General features: G+C 37.9%; 1 protein-coding gene across 1 annotated transcript in view; it reads right to left on the reverse strand.

Annotated features, from left to right (window-relative positions):
• CNTNAP2 (contactin associated protein 2) overlaps positions 1 to 27,027 on the reverse strand; it is a 1,494,727-nt gene that overhangs the window by 650,988 nt on the left and 816,712 nt on the right. The window contains exon 9 of the mRNA XM_088799852.1: positions 18,957 to 19,106. Coding sequence (XP_088655978.1) covers positions 18,957 to 19,106 — 150 coding nt within the window. The remainder of the gene's footprint in view (positions 1 to 18,956; positions 19,107 to 27,027) is intronic.

Here is a 27,027-nt window from a genome sequence, read left to right on the forward strand (position 1 = left end):
TACAACGTCCCTCAGTAAAGGGCAGAAAAAGATGGTAGGTGTACGTAGAGAGCTAGAAATTGATCTGAGCTACCGATTCAAGAAAAACGACCTGAGCTACTAAGAACCACATGTCCAGACTGGGTCCAGAGTTCCAAGAAGATACATCGGGGCCTGACGCATGGATGCCAGAGGCCTGCGCTCTGCCTGCCTCCACACCTTTCCCCCAGGCAGAGAGGGTCACATCTTACACCCTTGGCTGTGAGACCAGGATGCTGGCAGTCATAGCCCACATTACAAATATACCAACCAGCTGCTTACAAAGTTTCATGGGTCCCCCTTAGGACAGGTTCACAGACAACTTCTATCCTTGTTCCATTAAAACGTAGGCCTTTTCTAATTTTTACAGTTGACCTGCCTTCATTTCAGATTCGCTCTGTTACCTATGCTGGTGGGAGAGGATGTGATATGTGTACCTGTGTGTGAGGGGGTGAGATTGGGGGGGGGGCAGAATGCACAATCCCTTCCTCAGCAATGGTCAACCAGACACAAGTCATCAGAGGGCGAATGTTTTCTCAGCCCATTCCTAATTGTTTCATTTTGTTTTTCCTCTCAGCTTCAAGGTAGAGAAAGGTGTGGAGAGGCCAAAAATCATGAAACTTTTTAAAGAAAGCACATCCCTTTTCTAGTGGTCTACATCTATTCAATTTAGGGTCAAACTTGCATATTAAAGGAAAAGCTAGTGAACTTACTTAAGGTTTTTAAGTTCAACTCCAAATTTTGCTATGATAGATTTTGCCAAAGGCTTCATTACATCAAGTTAAAGCTATAATATCTATGTAGTTCTCAGCCTTTTTGCCCCAAGACAGCTGGCTGAGGGATACAGTGCACTCCAGCAGTCTGGATACACTTTAGTAGCAATTTTCAAATGGTGTGTACATGCGTGGAAGGTGGGGCTTCTCCTCCAGTGAGAATCACTTGTCAATAAAAGTGATCTTTCTACCTATCACTCCTATCAAAAAAAAAAAAAAAAAAAAAAAAAATCTCTGATGGCCTGGAATGATATCCTTAGGGAGACTCTCTTGATTGCTTCATTAATTACTAAGTATTGATAAATCATCGGTTAATAACCAACTTTTATAACTTTTGCAGAAATTAAAGCCAGGCTTATACTGACCTGTGGGTTCTGGAATCTGCCCTGTCCTGCTTTATAAATGACCAATGGGTACTCACTCCCATTTCATATCTGTGGCTGATAGACCCTCCATGATGGCTGCAGACTTGGAGCAGCTGGTGCTTTCACTGACCCTGGGTGGTTTGGAGACTCAAAAAAAAAAAAAAAAAAAAAAAAATTATGCTAGTCGCAACTCTATATTAGTTGCTGAATTCACTGAATGTATGATTTTGTTTTCAACGAAGACATGAAATGTATATCACTGATGTGCATCCTTTGCTAAGAGCTCTTCTTACAGGTTACTAGAAGCTCTTCTTTTCTTCACTGATGTTAGATGCCAGCATCCTTTCGCTGATACGTGTGTTAACTTTTTCAGTTTGAAATCCGTCTTGCTTGCGGAAGAACACTGAAGGAAAATATGAGTGAAGCGGCCACCTTGCTTCTTTCCTATTCTCACCTTCACTCTTCCTTTTTTTTTTTCGTCCCAACATACTTAATTTTTTTTTCTAAAAATTGTCTCTAGATATTTTTCATAAGCTCCAGCTTATTCAGGCCTATTAGACTCTCTGATGTTTTTCCTACAGTTAATTCTCTCAAGATCCGTTTCTTTCTGATGAACTAATTCCTGCTAAGGTGTTGATGGCTGATAATGGCTTAATGTATCAACCTTTTAGGAGAGCGGTTGCATTTTCACAACTGATTTTAATTCCTTAACCCCAAAGAGTGCATGACAGGAGAATTTCAAGTATCTTTTCAGAGACAATGAGGAAAGAACTCTGGAGGGAAGACCATTTTTCCTAAAGCCCCGCTAATCACAGAACAGATTGTTAAGTACTTATCTGTACATAAGCCTCTCATTCTTGTAAATAACATGAGAAAAGTCAGTAAGAGAAAATGTAATATGCATTCTTCCTTGCCAGACATCAGAGAGTTTTGAAATCACACAGGAGCAGCTTCTCCCTGTCTTTAGAGGTTTCTAAAACAGAGGTAATGTGACTTTTCAGCTCTTTTATTCTGATCTGATCAATTTAATTTCATTATGTTTTTATATAAGAATGTTTTATGGAGCCTTTAAAGCAGTGATTACAACTTTACCTGGAAAGTAATTTAAAAAATGCCAACTCAATGCAGGCAATCTAGTGAACAATGTATTATGTTGATTAGGAGGTGTGGACAAAAAAGGGGCCACATACTAAGCCGGACAAGCTCAGGGGAGGCCAGCATGGTGGGCCCTACAAAGTCAGAGACCGTAAGTAACCGCATGGGATGGTCAACATACAAATTCTCAACTAAAAGCAGGTCATGGCGGGTAGTCATGTCCTAAGCCTGTAGCTTCCTTGACAAAGGTCCATCTTTACCTTAAGTGAGCCTGAGCCTGTCTATTGTCTTTTTGCACCTAAGATAACATACCCTTGGAATGTCAGAGTCATCTCCTTTTTCAGACCCCCGAGGGCACACCCACTGTACAAGAGCACAGCCCACAGAACCCCTCATTGTTATCTTGTTCCCTGAAATCATCTCTGTGTGTTGTTAAATGTAAATTATTAACTATCCTGTATCCACCAATGTAAAAGAAGTATGTGCCGCTCAGGGGCACCTTTTATTCAATCCCAGAGCTTCCCCACTTTGCTTTCTCCTGCCCCCTTAATCTACCACCAACGGATTTCATGCACTCTCCTTATATCGCCTCCTTCAATTCTCATATATTAAATAAGCTGCAAAACTACCATTCTCTGGAGCGTTTTCTTAATCCGTTGAGATTTTGCTTCCGGCATTTGCTGCCAGTTTGGCTCAAATAAACTCACAAAAATTCTCTACAATTTTGGACAGAGGTTAGTGTCTAGAATCAGACAAACCTGGAGTCAAATCCTAGTTCTGACTCTTAAGAGCTGAGGGTCTTTAGGCAAATCACAGAACTTGAGGCTTAATTACTACCTCTGCTAAATGGGCCTAATAATAAGAGCCGCTTGACAGAGCTCTCTTGAGGATAGTGAGATTAAGAAAAATACTCAGAACAATTTCTAGAACATCGTAAAAAGCTAATGAATGCTACTGTTGTGAGGGAATGTTTTTAAGTAGAAAAACATGACAAAACTCTTCAAGTCGGCTTCAGAGTGTCAGGGCTCCGACAGGTTATTATCGCTTGTCTGATCAACGAAAGGAAAATTTTGTTATTTCTATTGAGATTCTAAGATGCATTAGTCTGTTTGTCCATTTATTTTTTCTCACATTCTTTTATTCATGCAGTGTATATTAAGCAGCTATTAAATCAGAAGTTGAAAAACAGTGGTAAACACCACAGCGATTCTCCCTGCCCTCAACTCTGGTAGTCCAGTGGTGTCGTTACAGAGCAGGAAAGAGGCTAAGGGTGAAAGCCAAGGGTAAGAGGCAATGGGAGACACTTACCCTAACACATTTCACCTCTCCGTAAAACAAAATCAACAGTCTAACACCCATTTGGATGATTGTTGTAAAGAAAAGTAAACACATAAAGAACAAGTGTTGGTGAGAATGTGGTGAAATTGGAACCCTGTGCACCGCCAGTGGGGATGTAAAACGGTGCAGCCACAGTGAAAAACAGTATGGGAATGCCTCAAAAAATTATAAAGAATTACTATGTGATCTAGCAATTACACTTCTGTATTTATTACCAAAAGAAGTGAAAACATGGAATTGAACAGATATTTGTACACCATTTGTACATGTATTATTCACAATAACCAAATGGTGGAAACCAAAATGTCCATCAATGGATGAATGGATAAGCAAAATGGATAAGCTATATGTATACGTATACACACACACACACACACACACACACACACACACACACAGTTATTTTTCAGCCATAAAACAGAATGAAATTCTGAAACATGCTACAACATGGATGAAACTTGAAGACGTCATGCTCAGTGAAATAAGCGAGACATAAAAGGACAAATATCATATGATTTCATTTATATGAGGTCTCTAGAATAGTCAAATTCATTGAGACAGAACAAGAGTGGTTCCCAGAGGCTGGGGTAGGAGAGAATGAGGAACTGGTGTTTAATGGGGACAGAGTTTAAGTTTGGGGAGATGCAAACGTTCTGAGGATGGATGGTGGTGAAAGTCACACAATAACCAGGTGAGTGTACTTTAATGCCACTGAACTATACACCTAAAATTAGTTAACATTTTAACCAAAATTTTATGATACATATGTATGCGTGTGTGTGTGTGTGTATATATATATACATATATATGAAATATATGTGTGCATATATATACGTATATATGTACATATGTGCATATATATACATATTTATATGCATATATATAAATATATTTTTTCTAACCAAAATAAAAAACATCATACACTGTGTGAATTCAGTAGTTAATATAGCTGGACGTTGTGACTAGCATAAGTTTTTCCCACTATAACATAGTGACTTTTAGCTGCTACTTGTTTGAAAAAAAAAAAAATCAACATTTAGACAGCAAAACAAATAGGGGCTGTGTTTTCTTTTTAAGTTTTTTGTAAGTGAAGTAAAACATTTACATGCCTTCCCTCATTCTAGAACATTCCTCCCGACAAGATATTTTATTCTTTCACCTCATGAGAGAAGCAAGCAGGGGTAGCAAGAGAGAGAGCAATGGGGAATGGAGCACATTATTTTAAGCAAGGACAATGCTGAAATGTATTTTTGTTTAGCCAACTAGGATTTCATTGACAGAAAATTAATAGTGTATTTAACAAAAAACAGTCCATTGTTTAACATTCAAAGTTTACAGATTTTTCTCTTTGCAAGACAAATGATAAATTAGAAAATGCACCTTTCCAAGGGAAAATATACTATGGAAATATAAAAGTTTTAGAAATATTTAGTGAAATCTTATTAGAAAATTAGAGCTGTTTATTAAGGAAAAACGAAGGTGTTCTAGAGCATATCTTTAATTTCTAAAGTTGATGTTTAGGAAAAGGTCATGCCTTCTGACAAGTTACACTTTAGTGCCACAGTAAGAGACAAAATATAAGGTTGAATGGATTACCTAACTGATATGGCATGGTATATCTTATACTCTTTAAATAATAAGAGTGCAAAAAAAATGTTTAAAACACACATAGTGCTATGTTCTAGCATAAAATAATATAAAATTTTGTAATAGAATAATTTTTGATATGGTTAATTTCCCTTGTTAATTCATCGAACACGTGTTTCACGAGCGTCTTTCCTACATCAGGCACTGTGGTAATCTCGGTATACCGAGATAGGCAAAACCAAGGGTATTTCCTGCTGTCCTGGCCTTAAGGTCTGCTTGCACATCTCATATACCTCACTTCTTTTTAAGTTACAGTTTCCTAAATCGAAAGACAGTTTTTCCTGGACTCTTAACTTCCGTTTCTCCAGACTAAACAATCATAACCACATTTCTCCTTTTCCTTGTAGTTCTACCACATACCAACTAAGAAAAGTAAGTCATTTACCATCGGATCTAAAGAAGAAAGCTCTGGAATAACAACTGCCATTCATTTCAGTAACTTCTAGTATTTTGAGGAATGGTCAAGTAATGCCTCCCTCTTAATTTAAGACCAAGAAATGTATTGAATTAGGCTTTTTGTGGGGAATAAAAATAAGATTGGGAATGACAAAGAGATACAAATACACGATTAGAAAATATTCTATTGCTTATTTAAAAAAAAAAAACAAACAAAAAAAACAACACCTAATTTTGCCACTCTAAATTATTTGTAAAAAAAAGCTTCAGGCTAGGATGATGGATAATTGAAAACTTGGAAAGGAAATGAATCTACTTAAACATATTTCTCAAAGTCAATATCCTTAGATTAAACAACCATATACAGATATTCAAAAGTTGCCCAAGGAGCAAATCATGAGACTGCACGCCACATTTATTAAGTAAAGTTGGGTGCACAGACTTGAATCAAATTCAAAGTAGTATCAGCTATTTGCTATTAAATAGAGGAGTTGTCACATAGATTGCTAAGTAACTTCCAATATTTCTTTTCCTCCTCTTGAAACATTTAGCTGGGCACTGAGTTACCTAATCTCCCTGTGTGACCATGTACGTTCCAGCCAATGGTTCATACACAGTATCAGACTTCAAGGGAGCGGTCTTAAAAGAAGGGGGGCAGCACCTCTCATTTTCTTTTTGCTTCTGCCTGGGATTTGGGTATAATATCTGGAGCCTAATGTGCCATTTGGGTTCACAAGGTGCACATTAAATGATGAGGATGAGAAAGCCTCCCTGCTCCATGGAGCCCACTGCACATGACCTTTAGAGTTTGACTTCTGTCTACTTTTGTAGAAGAAACAAGGGTATCTCCATCGTGTTAACTGCAGTCTTTATCACTTAGCGCTGAAACTAACTCACACTAATGCCACATTTGGTACTATATTTAGAACCAGGGTGCGACGTGTGACTGAACCTAAAAAGTTTATGAACTGCCGGCGGGAGGAACCAGGTCCTGGAGCCTGGGAGACTGCAGCGTTGGCAAGCTGGGCCTTTGTTATTCGCAGCAAAATATTTGGTCATATCGTTAACTGCTGTTCCCTGGAAGGCAGACAGGTGCCAGAGGAGACTTTACATATTAGGAAAACACTGGGCAATACTCAGAGGCTGATGTGTGTTGGTTTTTTCTTGCTGTGTTCAGCAAAGTCTTTGAAAGAGCAATGAACTCAGTCTAAGACCAACCAGGATGCAGGCTGAGATAAAAGACCAGGTGCTCTCTGTTTATACCGACAATGTGAACTGGTGGAAAAATTCCCAAATTAGGAGCTTTAAAAGGTTGAAAAAGTATCCTAAAGTACAGTAATTATAAGCCATAGCTGTGGGGAGGTAGACTTAGAAGGAAGTAAAGTTGTGGCCCAAGATATCTTTTATCACTTGCAGGTAAGAGTAACGCTGGAAAAAACGGGGGGGGGGGGAGTAGTTTCAAGAAATTGGCTTCTCATATGTTAAGAGTTGTTATATTACTATTTAATCTGTATTTGACACAAATATATGATCTCCAGTAGGGCTCTGTCATGTGCTACATAACTATGGATGATAAATAGATTCAAGTAAAATAAACAAGTGAAAGAAAACAACACCACCACCACCAAAAGGACTTGTCTACCAGAGATTGGAAAAGAGCAGATTTAGGATACTGCCCTTGCAACATAAGTTATTCTTTCTCAGGGCCTCAAGATTGAAAGAGGGAGGGACAAGCAAGTTCTCTTGGAGAGAGAGTAGAGTGGCACACGTCCACTGAGAATTGACAGAACATCGAGGTAAGTAAGTAAAATAACAGAGTTGCCAAGCTTAAAACTACGTCAAGAACAGATATTTAGGTGTGGTTACCTGCACACAGAACCACCTTAAAGAAAATAGGTTAGAAGACCACAATATTTCTGGGGGAATTATTTGCCAAGGAAACCACACGTATGGCCTGCAAAAGTCTGTGCCCATTCAACGACTAAAGCAGTCCTAGAAACCCATGTTTGTATCAGCAGAAGCTAAGAAAGCATGCAGCCCACAAGGGCACACCCTGAATGCCCTTTGCAGATATGGCCACGTAGGACAATGGATTAGGAGGGGCCCCACAGAGAGTAAAACCATCGGTCACAGAAGACATTGGAAAAGAAGTGCCTGTGCTATTGCTGCCTAGCAAGATTTGAAAATTGCTATGGACCAGTGATGGCTACATGCTTCTCATGCTTTTATTTTATGGAGTGTATCCTGCAGCTACTAGGTTTTTAGTTTATACATCACCAGACCACAGAAAACCAAATTTTGACCTGATGTAGAGGGCTATACATTATTCAGAGATGGGGATTTGAGCTGGATGCAGTAACTAATGAGATTCTGGGTTGGTCTCACTTGAAGAAACATAAAAAAATGTTATCTATATGGGAAGAAGGATGAAAGTGCATATTTCTGTGTACCAATGCTGATACACACCGCCACTATCTGTTTTCAAGGTCTTTTTAGTAATAAAATCTCGTCCTTTTAGCTGGGCACCTGGCTGTCTGGAAGAGTTGTATTTCCCAGCCTCCTTCGCAATAAGGTGTAGCCATGTGACTAAGTTCTGATTGACATGATGTACGTATAAGTGTCCTGAGCATCTTCCAGGAAGAGCCTAGAAAGAGAAGAGCCCCACTCTTTCCCTCCTTTCTTTCTGGCATCTGGAATGGTGATGTGATAGCTAGAGTTTAAGGAGATATCATGAACCACAAGATAGAAGCAATATGCTAATGATGTCAGAGAAACAAGAGAGATTAGGGGCTGCCAAATTACAGTTTGCAGGATACATCCTGCCTGCCACCTGTTTTTGTAAATAAAGTTTTATTGGAACACAACCGTGCCCATTTGTTTACATATGGTCTAAAACTGCTACAACAGCAGCGCTGAACAGCTGTGACCAAGATCATCTGGCCCACGATACATAAAATATTTACTGGCTGGCCCTTTACAAAACAAATTTGGTGGCTTTCTGAGATGGAAAAATCCATGTTTTCTGACACCAGGAAATGCCATCCCAGGCCTTTCATCCTGCTTAAGCCATTATTAAGTTGAGTTTCTGTCAAATACAGCTGTACAGTATCCTAATACATTTGGATTTCTTTTTTTCTCTTCAAAATAAATGTTGTTATTGCTATAGTTTTTTCCTAGCACAGATATGCTACATTTTTTGTAGCATAGGAATTCCACATTTAACATGGAAAACATGTGAAAGTGCAAAGAAAAATAATGCATTTAATGATGTTGATGTTTACCGTTATATTATTTGACATACTCTCAGAGATTAACTTTCCCAACAACAGAAATGTATACTTAATTTAAAAAAAAAAAGAATAAAATAAGTATGATTGACCCAAAATTCTGAAATTCTTAATGCAATAAGAAAGCTTCTTTAACTAAATGGAGACATTGTGTTTGTGGATGCCCTCTTCAAGAAAGCAAAATTTCTCCACCAGTAAGCAAAAAAGTCAGTTAATTGAAAAAAATTATTAGTGACTTTAACAATAAAAATAAGACTAGAAAGTTCACCATTAGAGATTCATCCTTTATAGAGTCTTGAAGACCAGAGAGTCTTCCAAATTCCTTATTACTATAAAGTTTCCTTAGGGAGTAGATAATAATTCTTAATTATTTGAGATCTAGCTCATTGCTGAGATGGGCAAACAGACCCCCCTCCCCCCTGCCAAAAAAAAGGAAAGAAATTTTGGAAAAAAAGTGAGAATGTAGCAAAATTTCAGTTTAATGACTTAGTGGATGAACCAGACTGAAAACAAACAAAGTTTTATTGGAAACTAACTCGCTTATTTCTAAGTCTGTGATCTTTAAAAACCCAACAATGGAAAAACAAATGACAAACAAAAAAACCAGCCATATGCTCTGAAAAAACTTACTTCCTAACTCAAAGGGAGGAGTTTACATATAAATAATGATCTGCTTAATGGATAAACAAAACAAGCAGGCAAACAAAAATAAACAATAATAGACGAGAACAATTGCAGGCATTGGATTCCATTTTGGTTTTGTTTCTACATATACAGGATTATTATTATTTGAATTTTCAGCAATCTAAAAAAATTAGTACCCTGAAATTATTTCCTTTATTTGCTTGGCCAAGGAGAATCAGGAATGGAAACAGAAACACCAACTTCACTAGGGGAAAAAAAGAGAAAGAAAAAAAGCAGCAAAAAACTTCTCTCTGATTTGTAAAGAGTTGCTATGAAAGAGTTTGCCAAAACTGTCTTTTGTTTTCACTTATTTGTGTCATTACTCGGTAACTTGTGGTGGCCTTGGAGGGGTGCTGGTCATACCTCCTTTCCTGTTTGAGGGTCAGGGTTGGCTGGTAGTCACCTGGTATAATTAGGGTCCCAGACACCATCCTGCTGAGCCCATATTCCCCCACACTGCCCCAGTCAATCACTAAACATGGCGAGAGTACCAGAGTCAGGCCACTTCTGTCTGACACAGGATTCCAACTGGAGATTTTTTCGAGGGTTGTGGCCAGCACAGGCAGGCTCAGCACTGAGACAGAATCTGGGGCTGTTCCTATGCAATCCTTTTCTTTCCTTCTCTCCTTCCTTAGGTGTCAGCCCTTCTCCTCTCTCACCCCTTTATCCTTCAGAGGTGTTTTGTCCAATTAAATGTCTAATTCTGTCTTAACCTCTGCTTTACAGTACCTGAACTGAGACATTATTCATGACAAAAAGAAGTGTAAATTTGTTCCTTCCTTCCTTCCTTCCTTCCTTCCTTCCTTCCTTCCTTCCTTCCTTCCTTCCTTCCTCTTTCTTTTTCCTTTTTTTTTCTTTTTGGTAAAGCATTATAAAATCAACTGGACAGGATAAGCTGTAGAAATATTTATGTTCCACAATTAATAATTTGACATACATTACACAGTTGCACCAGATAGATAAATCATCACAGTTTTAAAATTTGGCCAATTTTTTTTCAACTTAAGAGCATTTTAGGTATGGAAAATAGTTCCTAAGACATCCACACAGAGAGATATTTAATTTCCATATTTGTAGAGTTATCTGTTAGGTTGGTGCAAAAGTAATTGTGGTTTTTGCAATTATTTTTAACCTTTTAAACCTCAATTACTTTTGCACCAACCTAATATATTACTTCCACACTCAGAACATTGTGTTCCTCTAGTCTGGCGTTTATAACGTAGCAAAATTAATATAAGGAGAAAAGAAAGCAGAGTGTGCTAGCGATGAATAGCCACAGGGTTAAGACAATTCTTGAAAGTCAAAGAGTTTTTATAATTTCATGATTTTTTTGGAAAAAAAAACTACTACAATTCTATTTTAAATCTGAATATTCCCAATGCAAACCCGTCAGAACAGCCAGAAAAAGGCAAAGACATACAGAATATCACAACCATTCTAATGATAATTAGGTTGAATCACAGCTCTAATTAAATTCCACTTCTTGGAGGTATAAAAAGGTCTTTGGAATTTGGGGCTAAAGAATGAATATTTTCCTATCTCTAACAGAGGAACAGTTTCGGGTGAGGTTAATGTATTCAATTTCATTGTGCAATTCCCTTCCTCTTCTCTGCCCTTTTCTTTTATGCACATAATTGGAAAATAAACTAAAAAGACCAAAATTTCTTTGGGAATTGGATTGAAAAAAAGAAATGTATCACTCCTTGTTAATGTTCTCCTAATGTTAAGAAATGGCTTAAATTTTTTTTAAATGGGGAAAGAATTTGGACAATAGCTAATACTGGTCTAAATATTCTCATAGCTTGTAGTTGTTTTTGTAAAATCAAATCCTGTGTTAGAAATTAGTAATTGAGAAAGAGTTTCTAGGTTAACGCACAACAATCAAAGGATGACCAAATCCCTATAACAGAAAAAAAGGGGAAAAAATCATATACAATAATAATGAACCAGGGTAAAATAATAGAAGCATAATAAAAATCTATATAAACAAAAATTAATTGAAGGGTTCTGAAGCAAAAAGAAAAAAAATGAATTTCAGTTATTATATAATGTTAGCCAATCCAAATCAAATGAACTATTTATATTAACAATTTATAGGAATCTCTAAAGAGCTAAATTGTGATTTCCTCATTTCTCATTCTGAAATGTAATACTGTTAGTCAACTGATAGGTCAGAAAAAGTTAGTTCTTGCCATTAATATTAAATTAGGATTTCAAAGAGGGGCATGTTAATGAAAAGATGGGGCACCCACACATTTCAATAATAATACATAAAGATCAGCACTTCATTTGTGCACATGATGGTTAACTTGTATTTTTCCAAGGACAGTTAATAGTTTATTTCCTAATCCCCTCAACCTCAGTCCAGCTGGACCATGGATGGAACAACGACCAGGAGAAAAGATTACATCCAGGCCAGTCTTTCAAACTTCGAGATTATATGTGAACCGATATTTTAAAAGGCCATTGATGTTAAAGCAGTTGCTTACCTCTGACTCACTGTCCCCCACGTGTCCATGTCTGTGTGGCACTGCAGTCCCCAAATCAGACTGACTGGAATTTAGGTTACAGGGGCAGATTTTAAATCCGTAGATTCTTGACCTTTGTTATACCCCACGTGGGATGCAACAAACAGAGCATATGTCTAAAACTTGAGATGAGAGATTTGGGAACTGAGTCAGAACCCATCAAGGTAATTCAGGAGAAAAAGGATGCAGGGAAATGTGACAGTGAGTGAGTGAGTGTGTGTGCTTGTGTGTGTGTGTGCACGCGCGGTGAAGCAGGGCCCTGTTGGGACCCCCATAAAAGAGGCCTTGCAATGTCCCTGGCCTCCACCTTCCCTGCCCTAGAGCTTCACAGTAGATCATCCCCTGTGGCTTGAGCTCGGAATGTCCCCCATCCCAGTTCCCTGCTTTAGAAAATTACCCTGAAACTTATGATGAATACCCTTATGCTTATTGGTCACAATCTCTGCGGTCTCGCAGTCTTTCCAGGCTACTCCCATCACTGCTCCGGGGTGGCTGACGCCACCAGAAAACCACATTGTCAGAGGGAAGGCTCCATGCAGACTCCCAGAACTGTCACTTTGACTCTGAAGGAACCCAGGTTTTCCCATAAACACCCTAAGTTGGTCTGAGAATGTGAAGGCAGTTTTTGACGGTGTTAAGCTGCTGCCTTAGACCACCGGTGCTCTGACACTAAACACTTATTCTACCATGTTTCCACGAAAATAAGACCTAACCAGAAAACATGCCCTAGCATGATTTTTCAGGATGCTCGTAACATAAAAATAAGCCCTACCGTAGTTCCCCGAAAATAAGACTGGATCTTATATTAATTTTTGCTCCAAAAGATGCATTAGGGCTTATTTTATATTACGAGCATCCTGAGAAATCATGCTACAGCTTATTTTCTGGTTAGGTCTTATTTTCGGGGAAACACGGTGTGACCCAACTCCTGTTGGTCTATTGGGTGAACGACGCAGGCAGCACGAGCCCCGGACTTGGTTGGCTTCTGGTTTCAGTGGTTTATGGTCTTGATAACTTTGGAGGAGGAATGAAAGTTTACTGCTGGGACAACAATACCTCCAGCAGCTTACGATGCACAGTCGGAAGTAATTTTTCGGGAAACACTACCAAGTGGATCCCAAAGTGGAGAAGGGGAAGGAGAAAGCGTGGGACACTGGGGAGGGAAACCGCAAGGCTTTCATCAGGTGGCTGGTATGATCTTTGAGTCCTTTTTGTATGTCATACCCCATATCCCACCTGTCAGCAAGGCCTGTTGGCTTTACTTCCAGGAATGGACTCAGAATTTATCATTCCCCACCCTCTCCACTGCTGCAGCCGAGCCCATCTCGCTTTACCTGGATTGCTGCAATAGTGTCCACTACTCTCTCTCATTTACCCGTAGTCTTCTCGCAGAACAGCGGCCTGAGAGATCATTTTAAATCACTTCCCATCTCTCGCAGACGCAAAGACTTCACAAGCCAGCCTCTGCCTGCTCACATCCCTAACGCCAGAACCCTTTCCTCAAACGCTCCATGTGCTCAACAGCTTCACGTCCTGTTAAACTCGTTTCCCCTTTTTCCAAGGGTGTCCGTCTTCCATATCTCCTCCCTCGAGCTTTGTGCTCAAACGCCATCTTAATTGGGGTTTCCCCTGCCACCCTGTTTGAAATGGCAGTCCTCACACCCCCTCCCAAGAACTTCCCATCCCCTTCCCTGATTCATTTGCTCCAAATATACTTAATTTATCAATGTGTTGTCATCTCCACTGGAACGTAACCTTCTGATAGCAAGTGTTTTCTGATCTGTTTACTGCGCTAGCATGAATACTATTGCTATATTGTAGTGAATATTTCGTAAATGGAACGACCTGAATCCTGGCTCTACTAACTCTTTTGTACATACATATACTGCACTTGGATAAAAAAAAAAAAATTGCATCTGATCGAATACACAATGATTTAATCTCCAGGATCCTGAGAAATTATACCTGCCAAATATGATAATGGAATACCAGTGGCTATTCCATGCCAACACCGTCAGTATCTCTTACCTAAAATTGTTTTTTGGGGAGGGGCATGTGGCAGAAGCGGACAATCTAGGTGGGCCTAGGATGTCCCCTAGCCTCTTCTGCATGTAACTATAAAATGTATCCAGTGACATTAAAACGCTGTCCACCGGTGAGCTTAGATCTGTAACTGGAAAGGGATGTATGTGCGCTTTTATTAAATGTTATTAACTCCATTCCTATCAGACTCAGGCCAGGGTCTAAGGCCATCTTTTTCTCCTGCCATCTCCACCTGCATCACCACTTTTCCTGAGAACCGCCACCCCCTACTGTGCTCCTTACAAAACTCCTCTCCCAATAAGACTGACTCTGGAACTTTCTCACCTCTCCGCTTCAGCCATGGCTCCTTCACTTTTTAAATAAAGACAATGAAGACAACAAAAATACCAAACTTAAGAAAATGGAAACATTTAACAATCTTTCTCCTCTCTCATGACCATGGTCCCTGGTCTGTATCAGGAAGTTTATTAGCAGGTAAGCAGTTAATATTAAATTTAGCTGTTTTATTATTTTTGATGATTAAAATCAATAAAGTGTTAGGAAAAGGAATTCCAGTTGGGAGGTAAAGGAAAGGTTGAAGCAGCTGAAATAGCTTTTGTTGGAGACACATCCCCCATGAACAATCTCTTTCTTTTTCTGTTTATTCCCAAGAAAGAACAAGGCAAAACAATTCCTCATGCTTAAACATCTGATCATGAGTCTTAGGGAGGAGACTAAGATCTTTCCTGGGATTACCAGGGGGCAGGGTTGGGGAGAGAAAACTTTGCTGGCCAGAAACAGCCCTCCCTGCGGTTGCAAAAGTAGCTGTGTGTTCAGGACTTGACTTCAAAGGCTGCAAAGTGAGGCATGTTTAAGGGGCTGTCATGGAAAACCTGAGGGCAGGAAACAAGCTTTTACTTAAGCCTTTCGGCTAGAAAAGGCCTTTCAGGGAAACAACTTGTTTTTTACTGAAGAACCGCTTTGAGTAGTGGAGAAGCGGGTGAGAGGCTTTGCGTGAGCACCTGGTTTCACATCTTAGATCTTCCCTGGAAGGGGCTGTCTCTGCCTAAGTTAAAGGAAGGCTCAGGAGGAACTGGAAAGGCAGCCAGCATTTCGCATGCCCAAGGGCAGGCCCTGGGTTGAACAGGTTATACTGTGTAATGTTCACAAAGCAGATTTCATGGCCTGTTAATAGATGAAGAAAGTACGTTAAATTATTAAAATGATCCATGCACTCAACGAGGCTGCGATCCAGAATCAGGTGTGCATGATTTAAATGCATTGGTTTTTCAGAACAAAGTCAATTGTTCTTTCCACTAGAGTAATATTTCTTAAGATGTTTTCATGATCACATCTGCAACTTATTTAAAATTGATCAGTATGAAGGTGTGTGTAGTGTGTGTACGCATGCACACACAAACACACACACTCACACACACACACACACACACACACACACACACACACACACACTTTAAGTTACAGTCTGGAGGCAGCTAGTGTTCTATCCAGAAGCCACACGATCATGAACATTACAGCCGAAACTGCAGCCACTGAAGCAGGGGCTATCCCAGGATTTCTGTTCTCTGTTCCTCTCATCAACTTACTAAATGACAAATTGGGTTTTCTTTGATGAAATCGGTTGCTTGTTAATTAGCAGAAATGTTAGATAATATTAGAAAAGCGATCTCAATGGTGAAATTAAAGATATTAAGGCTATATACTAAGATATTTGGCAAAGCATCTTTTACAGACACCGCAGCCTGTGTCAGATGATATAAGGTTCCAGGGAGTCCTGTGACCTGAGCTTTGGAGAAGGTTCTAGAGTCTGGATCACATAGTTTAGGAGGCTTTCTGTCTCCTGGCATTGATTCTGAGTATAGCTGAATCCTGCATCTAGAATAACTACTGCTGCCTGAAGAGAACATTTCATTCAAGGAACAGCAAGTCAGAGAGTTAGGACTTCACTGAGCTTGCAGAAGAGTTTGTATTAACAGTGCTGTGCCGTCTTGCTACCATTATTCATTTAATAAATATCTATATTCGAGAGTACTATATTTCCCTGAAAATAAGACCTAGCCAGACCATCAGGTCTAATGCATCTTTTGGAGCAAAAATTAATATAAGACCCAGTATTATACATTATATTATATTATATTATATTATATTACATTACATTACATTACATTACATTACATTACATCATATTATATTAAGACCCGGTATTATAGTATATATATTACATATTATATTATACCCGATCTTATATTAATTTTTGCTCCAAAAGACGCATTAGACCTGATGGTCCAGTTAGGTCTTATTTTTGGGGAAACATGGTAGCTATTTCTTACCTCACTTTCCAGTGGCTGATGTTGTCTTTAAAAAGGAATCTAAAAGAGTGTGTGTGCAAACTGGCTAAGGTCAGTGTATAATTTTGTTCTTCAGATCATCGGTGTCAGACTCACTTGAAGTTTAGAATTCTTCGATTTCCCAGAATCCTGCATTGTAACGTTCTAGGGGCAGGACCTGAGAACCTGAATCATAATGAGTTCCCTAGTGATTTTCATACACTCTGAAGACTCAGCTTGGAGCATCATGACCATTTGCTAAGAGCATTTCTCAATGGCAGATCAAAGACCCAAGAGGAAAGAAATGTGTTCCTGACTGCTGGGTTTGAAAACCAAAATCTGTAAAGCAATAGTAAATAGCACACTATAAAGCCCGCGTCTCCTATAAACTCTCTGCCATACATTGGTGGTTGTAGCTATTTGCTTACCCATCTAAATGGAAACAGATCAAAACTGGCCATAGGCACTCGGCAAGCTCATCCATGGCCAAAGATGTTCTACTGTCATTTGGAGGGGTGGGAATATTCAATAGCTTTCCCACTAATTATTGTGATCCGGTTTCTATGACAACGATGAAAACTTGACCAAAAACTCATCATATTTAATATATTTTGGAAGCAAACCAGTTTGGCTATTGGGCTGCTTTCTCTCACATCGATAAGCCCCAATTTATTCACGCATAAGACATCCTGTCTGACTTTGATCCACTCATCAAATATGTAGAGAGCCTTTTTAAACTTAGGTAGTTTTGACTTCCCACAAAGAACATAAAAGATTCAAGAAGCAGAGCTCTAGATCAGGACTTGTGTCTCTGAGCTGTCACTTATCATCATATCACGTTGCTGAGGGAACAAATGCCCTGGCACAGGAGTTGGTGGTCTTGAACTCAGGTACTGGGTCCAAAGTCAGCAGCAAGTCAGTAAACCACCTAGGGTTTCTAGGTCTTCTTTTAGACAATTGGGAATACAATACTTGCCTAATCTCTTTTTCAGAATGTACTAATTCACTCCTAAATGTTTATTGGTCATCTACTATAATATATTCCAGGAATTTTTCTAGGACCTTGGGGGATACAGTAGGGAACAAGGCATATAAGATGACTGCTCTCAAGTAGCCTTATTCTAATAATTAGAAAATGATATAAATACAGTGACAGACAAACGTTTATTTATATATGCAGGTAAATATATATGTGAATATTAATTCATAAATTTTCAGAGCCAAATTTATGTGCACATATATTTTTTAGTTTAAATCAAAGCCTTTTCTAAGGATGCAATGTATGTTTTTGGCTCTCTCATTGTATGATTTAAGGTGAGAAAGGCAATAATCTAATGAAAGATATATTCATACAGACAATAAACCTAGCACTTTAATAAAAGATGTCTCCATATTTCATTAATAATAAAAATCAATTTCTGGCAGGATGATGCATTCCTTAATATAGAAAATACGCTAGGCTCATTCCACAACACTCTTTCACATATGTACAGAATCCATCATTAAGAGAATCTTCCTTTTTACTCATTTTTTCATTGCTTAAGAATCAAGACATATACGATAAGATGGATTCTCATATCAGGCAACCCGTGGTAGGCAGCCTCTAAGATGGTCCCAGTAACACCTGTCCCCTGTGTAGCTCCCTTCCTTTAAGTGTGGGCTAGATTTAGTGACTTGCTTCTAACAAACTGTATAAAACAGAACTGATGCGATGTCAGTTTCAAAAATGAATTATAAAAAGCTTTGGCTTACATCTTGGAAACTTTCTTGCTTACTGGCTTTCCTCTCCCATCCCTTTCCCACCCCTCCTCCCCTCTCCCTCCAGCCCAGTCACCTACAGGGGAGGCCACTTGAAAAAGAGAGCCTTGGAAGGATCAGAGCCACATGGGGGAGAACTAAGGCACCCAGCCAACAACCAGCACCGACTGTCAACCAAGTAGGAACACCTTCTGGGGATCAGACTCTCTAGCCCAGCCAAGGCTTCAAGTGATGTAGCCACACCCAACACCCTGGGTATAACCTCATGAGAGACCCCGAGTCCGAATAACCCAGCTACGCCAGTCCTGAATTCCTGATCCAGAGTAACTGTGGGGTAATGTTTGCTGTGTTGAGCCATGAAGGTTTCAGGTAGTCACACAACAATAGGTCATTAATACGTAAGCCAGACCCCCCTCTTCAGAATATTACTATGAGAATGAATCGATTCAAACCTTATGCTTTATAACTCAAATATTTGAACCGGACGAGAAGAATATAATGACATCATATTAATACCTTTACCATGAAGAAACATAAATGTGCTGCTCTTTTTAACTGAATTGGATTAGAGAGTTTGTTGTTTCCTGAAATCTCCTGAATCAAATATAAATACTGCATAATCAAACCTCATTAGAACTCTATTTTTAGCAATGTGTTAGTTAACCAACAACAACCAAAATAAAAACCGTAATCTTACCTCCAAAGAAGTACCTCTCGCCAGTTTTCACCTGAAGAGGACTATTAGTTCGAACTGCTGATGCCTCGTCTCCATCGATGGTGAGAATAGCAAAATTTTCCTTAGCTAGGAAACGGACCTCGTGCCACTGTCCATCATTCAGCCCAGAACCTGGTAAGAACAAAACACAAGTCAGTTTTACTTGGTTAGGAGAGTTCAGTTTAAAACAATTTTTAACAGCAGCAAAGTCAGAACTTTAGAAGTGAAAATTAATATGTTTTCATCTAGGAAAATTCAGTGCTACTGAAAATTGGTATCTCATGCTTCTTGGCCATCGTAAGTGCTAACAAGCATGGGAAATAAGACCAGGATTATATGATTATTTATAAATAAGGTATCTTTATAACGAAGTAGGCTCTATTTAAACAAACAAACAAACAAAAAAACCCAAGGAAATAAATCAACGACTCCCACCCTTAACAATCATATTTCACTGTTGCCATTGGGAACAGAAATTCTATTATATTAAGCTCTACCTTACACTGACAATAATTTAAAGTTAGGTTAATTTGTGTTCATTTTATGAAGAATATTAGAAAATTAAGGAGCATACAGAGTACAACCACCACTGAACGCAAATATCTGGAACGAGATTAGGAAACGCTAAGAGACAGAGAAATCTATGAGGCCAGAGCAGCTTTCTTTGACCTATAAAGGCCGATCCTATGGCAAAGGGACAATATTTTGTGCTAATCTGCTCCAGACAGAATAGTCTAGAATCCACAGGTAGAAGTTACTGGAAGGTACAGTTCAGGTTCACAAAAGGTAGAGAAGAAGCCTAGCAAGTAAAGGAACCCAAAATGGAATGAGAATAAACGTAAAGTTTTATTGGAATGTAGCCAAGTTCATTTATTTACACATTGACAGAGATGGAATTGTCCGCAAAACCTAAACTATTTCCTGTGTGGTCTTTTCAGGAAAAGCATAAACCAGTGGTTGGTCTATACTATTAAAAAGAAATACTTTAAAGAAAAAATTAAGGCCTGTTGGAGCTTAGAGGGTAGTCACAAATAGGTATTATTTACTGACCTTATACTGGTAAATATCATTACAAATAATCTCCCTTCAGATATTTGATTTTCCAATTTTAATTTAGTAATGCACATTTGAGCACATTTTATTTTAATGGAGGAAAATAGAAAATTCCTGCTGTAAAGTAATTAATATTAAATGATTTCCAAATTATAAAATGTATAATACATACACACACATATATATAAACATAAATTGTACATTTATGTTTATATAAACATAAATACAGTTTTTACACTGTGACATTACTACGGAAATGTAAAGTCTTATTCTAAAGTTAAAAGCCGTTAGCTGTCTGACAAGTGTCTTGTTGATTGAAACACTTCCTTTTCAAGTAGGTTACTGTTGGGTTCTCCCACAGAACTGATGCATAGAAGACTATTTTCATCATAATATTTTTCTTTAAAGTATAAAACTGGGCTTACTGTTGATTAACAATTGAAGAATACGGTTTTGATTTTTGGCTTTTGTTTTTGCCTTTAAAATGTGATGAATTCTACTTTGAAATGCAATTTGGGGGGCACAGATGACAAGAACATCGCTGTTACAAATGTTCCTTCCCCAAATTGAACCCTAAATAATCACACATCCAGAGGAAGTCACTGGGAAGGTATCGCCCACTGACAGAGCGTCCTGTTCTAAATGGTAGACCAGAAAGCCTTCCTAAAAATTCTTATAAAATTTTCTTCTTCACAAAATTAATTTATAAATGAAGATCATCAGCTTAATTGCTCATGGCAAAAAAAAAAAAAAAAAAGAACTATTATTCCATTCAGATTAAAATAAAGACGTTACCTCGATTTTTGCAAGAAACTTAATTACTAGAGAAATTGGACCTCAGGTAATAGCAGCCTTGTCAATAGCAACCACCCCTGCATCTGAGCTTTAACTGTGAATTCCATTCATTTTAATTCCAATCATTATTTTGAACTTTTAATGTGAATTATCAGGAGGTATGCCTCAGCGATCTATGATGGAAATGCGTCCCCAACTATAAAGAAGTTCATTCTTCAGTTGGGCAAGAATGATCTAATTGCTCAAAAGAAAACATCCTGCTCCTTTTAAATTGTCTTCACCCGCATGTTATAAAAAATAATAGCCTGAAAGCTCTCTCTAGAGAAGAAATCTAACTTCATGGTCTCTGTATATGTATTTATAGATAATACTGTTCTAAGCTCTATAAAACAGTTACTCTGCTAAGTACTTTACTTGCATTTCACGCATTTACAATTCACAGAAAATTAAAAAAAAAATCACTGTCCCCAATAAATAGGTGAGAGAACTGAATCTAATGACGTTTAAGCATCCTATAGCTAGTAAATAGCAGAAGTTAGAATCAAACTCAGATATATCTGGTTCCAGAGGCTTAATTCTTACAAACGACAAACAAAAACAAAACAAACAACAACAAAACATGTTATACAAACTCTGTGCATCCATGGTCAGAGTTTACCTATACTACGTGAGTGCACACACACACACACACACACACACACACACAATTTGGCACCACCCCAGAAAAGGAGCTCAATTTCTGGGGATAGCCTTGTCTCATATTAAGGTGGTAAATAAACTGGGACACCATCAAGTTTCATCTGCCAACTTTCACTATTTGTGCCTTTAGATTTTGGTTGTACTGGAACATTCCACATGCTATATGTCTTGTAGTATTTTCTTACAATGACGTTTTGCCCTTAAAATTATAATAAGAATGGAAATTTCATACTAGAGATTAAAAAAAAAAAAAACATGGTGAGAAAAAAAGGGTGCCATAGTTTCAGCATATTTCACCTCTCTCTGCATCCATTCGGTCCCATGCAAGGGAGATCCAGACAACTTTGTATGAAACACAGTCTAAAATAAAAATATGTGACCTCTCCTGCAAACTTGCTCCAAAATGTGTTTTCCCTTCATCATTTCCTGGACTACTTGTCACTTGTAGGAAGTAGTACAGAACTAGTTTTGCTTCACAGAAGTTATAAGAAATCGTCTCTTTAAGGCATTTAAAAAAAAAAAAAATTAAGGATCATTTTTAATTCGTATGAAACAGGGCATTCATTAAATTTAAGAGCTTTTGGAATTCAACACTATGTGAAATTCACTCAGGATACGAAAGCTGATCAGATCATTGCTATAAGATGTAAACTTATATTAAACACCCAGACATTTATTCAGAACAAATGTATCATCAACCCATGTTTTATTACAAATTTGTGACTCATAAATAACAAGGAAACGTCACTGGACAGGATTAAAGCAGCACTTCTCACTGGCTGTTACAGAGATGTTACTCCTCCCCTCACAGTGGAAGCCCCAGGAATGGAGACACCCACCAGGGCCTCACACCTCAAAAGCAGTGGGTTCCTGGTGGCTGGACAACAGTTCAGGACCAGATGAAAAGAAAGATGCTGGTACTTGTGCTTACGAAAGAGCCCCGTGTCTCAGATGGCTAACATCTCCTGAGAGCCGCGTATGTGTCTACACACACTGTATGTGTCGCTGAATGGGCTCTTCTCAGCACTGAGAAGGAAGATGGCACAAGGGCAGGAAACTGCGCGATTTGGTTGGTGCAAAAGTAACTGCAGTTTAAAAGGTTAAAAATCAGTGTGAAACCCACAATGACTTTTGCACCAATCTAATAGTTGGGAGGGCAGATCCCGGATCCAGACTACCTGTGTGTGTCCTGGCTCTTGCTTAGGTGGCGATTTACTTAATTTGTCTGTACCTCAGGCTTCTCTTCTGTAACATGCAAATCAAGTCTCCACTTTATAGGTTTCTTTTGAGGAGTAGATGAATCAGTGTTTGTAAAGCATTAGAACACAGCCCGGCATCTAGGAAGCAGTGTATCTATATTATTAGATCAAAAGACAAAGAAGCTTTGATGCATCTCATTTTCCAGAAAAGAAAGCTGAGGCTTATCTGCAGTAGTTTGTCTTTGGGGGTTATTACCTCACAATTACAAACATTGGTTAGTACAAATAGCCTTCTAAACAAGACAGCGATGTAGTAAGTCTTACAAAATAGCCAGCATGAATATCTACATATGACACAATTGGAAAAACAGTGTGTCCTAATGTTATGCTACCAGCAGCTGAAGCTTAGAAAAACACGTCCAGTGATGGACTTAGACATAAAAACAATTCCTGTATTCAAACAACTTAGACAGAGGTGAAGACGATTTATTTGTTCTGCAAGTGTGTTGGACGGCTTACAAAGTTAGGACAACTAATGACACTGATGAGAAAGCTGCATGTAAAGACATTAGAACACAAATATGTCCAAAGAGTGAGAGTGGAAAATAAACTTTCTAAAGTATTCACGTATATAATTTTAAAAACACATAGTCATTAAGTAAATATTACCAACAGCAGTAAAAGTTTCTACTGCAAGCTAGTCCACAGGTACTCTTAGTTATCTTGCTAGGAAAAGTGGGGATTGTCCCGGATTTGGGGTCATAGTCCATCAAGGCACACATGAAACATGCCCCCAGAAGAAACTGAGCGAGGACTAGAACAGGGGTGTCTGATGTACAGACGAACCCAGAGGGGGCAGAACACCAGAATGGTCAACGGGCTCTGAAGTCAGACAGCTGGATGCCGATCTCACTTGTGCTCATGTACCAGCAGCAAGTCAACCTCTTTGTGCCTCAGTTTCCCTTCTCTATTAAATGGGAATAAAAGTACCTGCTTCACAGGGCTGTTGTGAGGATTAAGGGCATATATATCATCAGAACAGCGGCTGGCACACAGTGAATAGTAGTGATTGTTTCTTAGTAGGTAAGCCTAGCTCTCTAAATATCAACTTGGGTTGTTGTACTTTAATGCTATAAAAATTAGTTATGATGAAATGACTAAAATTGGTTTTCATTATGAACAAATAGCCTCCTCCCCCATATAAATCCAATAGTATGACATTTGTGGTGAGGAATGTGAAGATTTGGGGAGGTAGCTCCCGGTATAACTCTTGTTAATATCAAGGTCAACAACTTTTAAAGCCAATTTTGAGCAAAATGTGTGTGTTTTTTTTAAACCAGATTATCCCACAGATGTGTTCCTGAATGTCTATGTGATATTTCTAAAATTAAGTCCAATTTCAAACAAAGATTTCTCCTGGTGACTAACTTTGAGGAGACTTTTCAAACTGGAGTATATACTTTCTAAAACATTTTTGTTTTAAAAAATATATACTGTTGCCACAGTTTTGATTTAATTTTATACTTCAAGATTATTTGATGTTACTTTATAACAGATACCTCTAGTTCTTTATGAATGATAAAAACTTTCAACTGTACATTACAAAAGGAAACCAATATTTTTATAAACAAATTTTTAACCTAAAACCACAATATTTGAAATGATATTCCAACTTCTGGTCTTAATTTTTTCGTAAGATAACTAAATTCTTTTATAACATTTTCTGTAACATCTCCCTAACTTGTAATTGTTAGAAAAACTTGTTTTGTATGCAAATGTAAAATGTTAATGAAGCATATTCTATCTAAGCTGTCTTTCTAATGCTATTAGTTTTAAAGTGAGACTCTTGAGGTGGTTACTTTGATTGAACTAGAAGAAACAGATGTTACTCTTATTAGAAACAAGAAGAAAAGACTAGTTTAATGAATATTGAAAAAAAGGATTTAAAATATAGTAGCAAACCAAGATGTAACATCTGTTTGAAAATGCTTCAAATAAAATTACAGTGACTAGAGTTTTCAATTTTTTGCTCAATATTCAATCTTGAGAGAAAAATTTCCTCGAGTATGAATCCAACTTTAGTCAGTTATACTGTCCTCTGATGTGCTGACAATATATCTCACAAATTACCATTTACCTATTTATGCAATACAAAGAGAAAAGGGGATATATACGTCTATATAAATATGCCATATACGATTTCTTAGATTTTCTATATAAATTTCTTATCATTAGGAAAATGATCCAATTTAATCTTGCTCACTTCTACACACCAATTTAAACCACCGTTTATATGTATGACCAGTTACAATTAGAACATGTAATCAGGTGCCTAGGCAGGCACAAAACACTATTGTTTTTCAGCTGAAGAAACTGCTAAATGCTTTTCTGTATAAGTATAGACAGAAAGTCACCTTGGAATGTGTCTGTTCTGAAAGAGCCACTAATGGAACCTTTAAGTTAGACAAATACACCGGGGAGAGAAACTGCATGACATTTTTCACGAGTTGCTAGAAATGACCCCTTCACTTATTTAACATGTAGAATCTGAGGGATGGGATGGATTCTTTTCTTTCTGGCACCCATAATCTTCTGAGACAGAAAGGACCTCGGTTAGTATATTTTATTATCCTCCCTGTACATGAGAGTCATTTGGGGAATTTTAAAGGTCCACACTGAAACCGCCAAATCATCGCCAAGGAAATCAAAGATTAAATAAATGGAGATATATGAGTATACCAGCTCATCCTAGTCAAAATACCAACATTAATCTTTGTAGAAAAGGATGTGTAAGATTCTAAAATGTGTAAGGAAGTAAAAAAATCTTAAATACTAAAAAAAAAAAAAAAAAAAAAAAAAAAAAAAAAAAAAAAAAAAAGAAGACTTATCACATGATTTCAAGACTTGTTATAATACTATAATAATCCAGAATGAGATCCGAAATAGATCCACACATATGTGGTCCATTATTTTTTGACAAAGCCAGTAAGGTACTACAACAGAGAAAAAAAGGTGTTTATTTTTGGTTTTTCAAAAACGGTGCTTGAACAACCGGATAAATTTAGGGAAAAAAAAATGTATCTTGATTTCTGCCTTATGAAATACACAAGAATTAATTCTAGATGGATTTTAGACCCAAACACAAAGGGCCTACTATAAAGCTTCTGAAAGATAACAGAATATTTTCAGGACTTTGGGTTAACAGAGATTTCTTTGGGCATCAAAATCACTGGTAAATTGGGCTTCATCAAAATGAAAAATTCCTGCTCAACAATAGATATAGTTAAAAAAAAATTGAAGGCAAGACGGAGTGAGAAAAAACAAAAAACAAATAAAAACTCTTACAAATCAATAACTGAAAGACAAAAGTGAGCAAAAATGACATCACAAATACAGATATATTAATTACATATAAGCACATGAAAACTGCTTTACATTGTTAGTTACCAGGGAAGCTAAAACCACAAAGATACACAATTTTACACCCACTTCATTGGCTAAAAATCAAAAGAACTAACTAGGATCTGGACCAATTAAATCCTCACATGTTGCTAGTTGGATAAAATTGTACAACTGCTTTGGGAAAATCTTTGGCAGAATTTTAAAAAATATAATTATACACATATTAATCCTATGCCCTGACAATTGCCCTCCTAAATATTTACCCACCCAGATCAAAATATATGTTACAAAAATGCTCATACAGAGTATTTTGGCAGCTTTATTCACATTAGGCCTAAACTGGAAATAACTGTGTACCTATAGAGTGTGTATTCAAACAAGGAAATGTTAAGTCATAAAAAAAGAATGATCTAGTGGTACAGACAATGTTGCTATGCATGAAAGAATGTAGGCATACAAATAGCACACAGACTGAATCCTTTTACATGAAAGTCTAGAACAGGCAAAACTCTACTGTGACAGAAATCAGGAGGGTGGTTGCCTGTGGGAGCAGGGGGCAGGTGGGAATGGACTGCAAGTCATTGCAGGCCACTGAACCTTCTCAGGTAATGAAACTGCTATATCTTGATTGGAGGTTGGTTGAGTACATGTATATATGTATCAAAATCTACTGAATTGCGTTTTTAAGATCTGTGCATTTCACATGTTGATCCTCACTCATGGGTTCATTAAGTATAAATTCACCTACTTGTTACTATTTGTAACCCCCAATAATGGATGAAAGATTTGGTCACCCGATGCACAGTTCCCATCTGCCTTCTTGTCGCAGCCCTCACCTATGAACAAATGCTCTTTCACTGTATATTCAGTGCCATGTTTTTTGCCCTAGTGTGGGAGTTTTTGTT

The sequence above is a fragment of the Rhinolophus sinicus genome, chromosome 8, assembly GCF_057876585.1.
Source record: "Rhinolophus sinicus isolate RSI-liver-muscle chromosome 8, RSI-T2T, whole genome shotgun sequence".
In the NCBI taxonomy this organism is placed as follows: domain Eukaryota; kingdom Metazoa; phylum Chordata; class Mammalia; order Chiroptera; family Rhinolophidae; genus Rhinolophus; species Rhinolophus sinicus.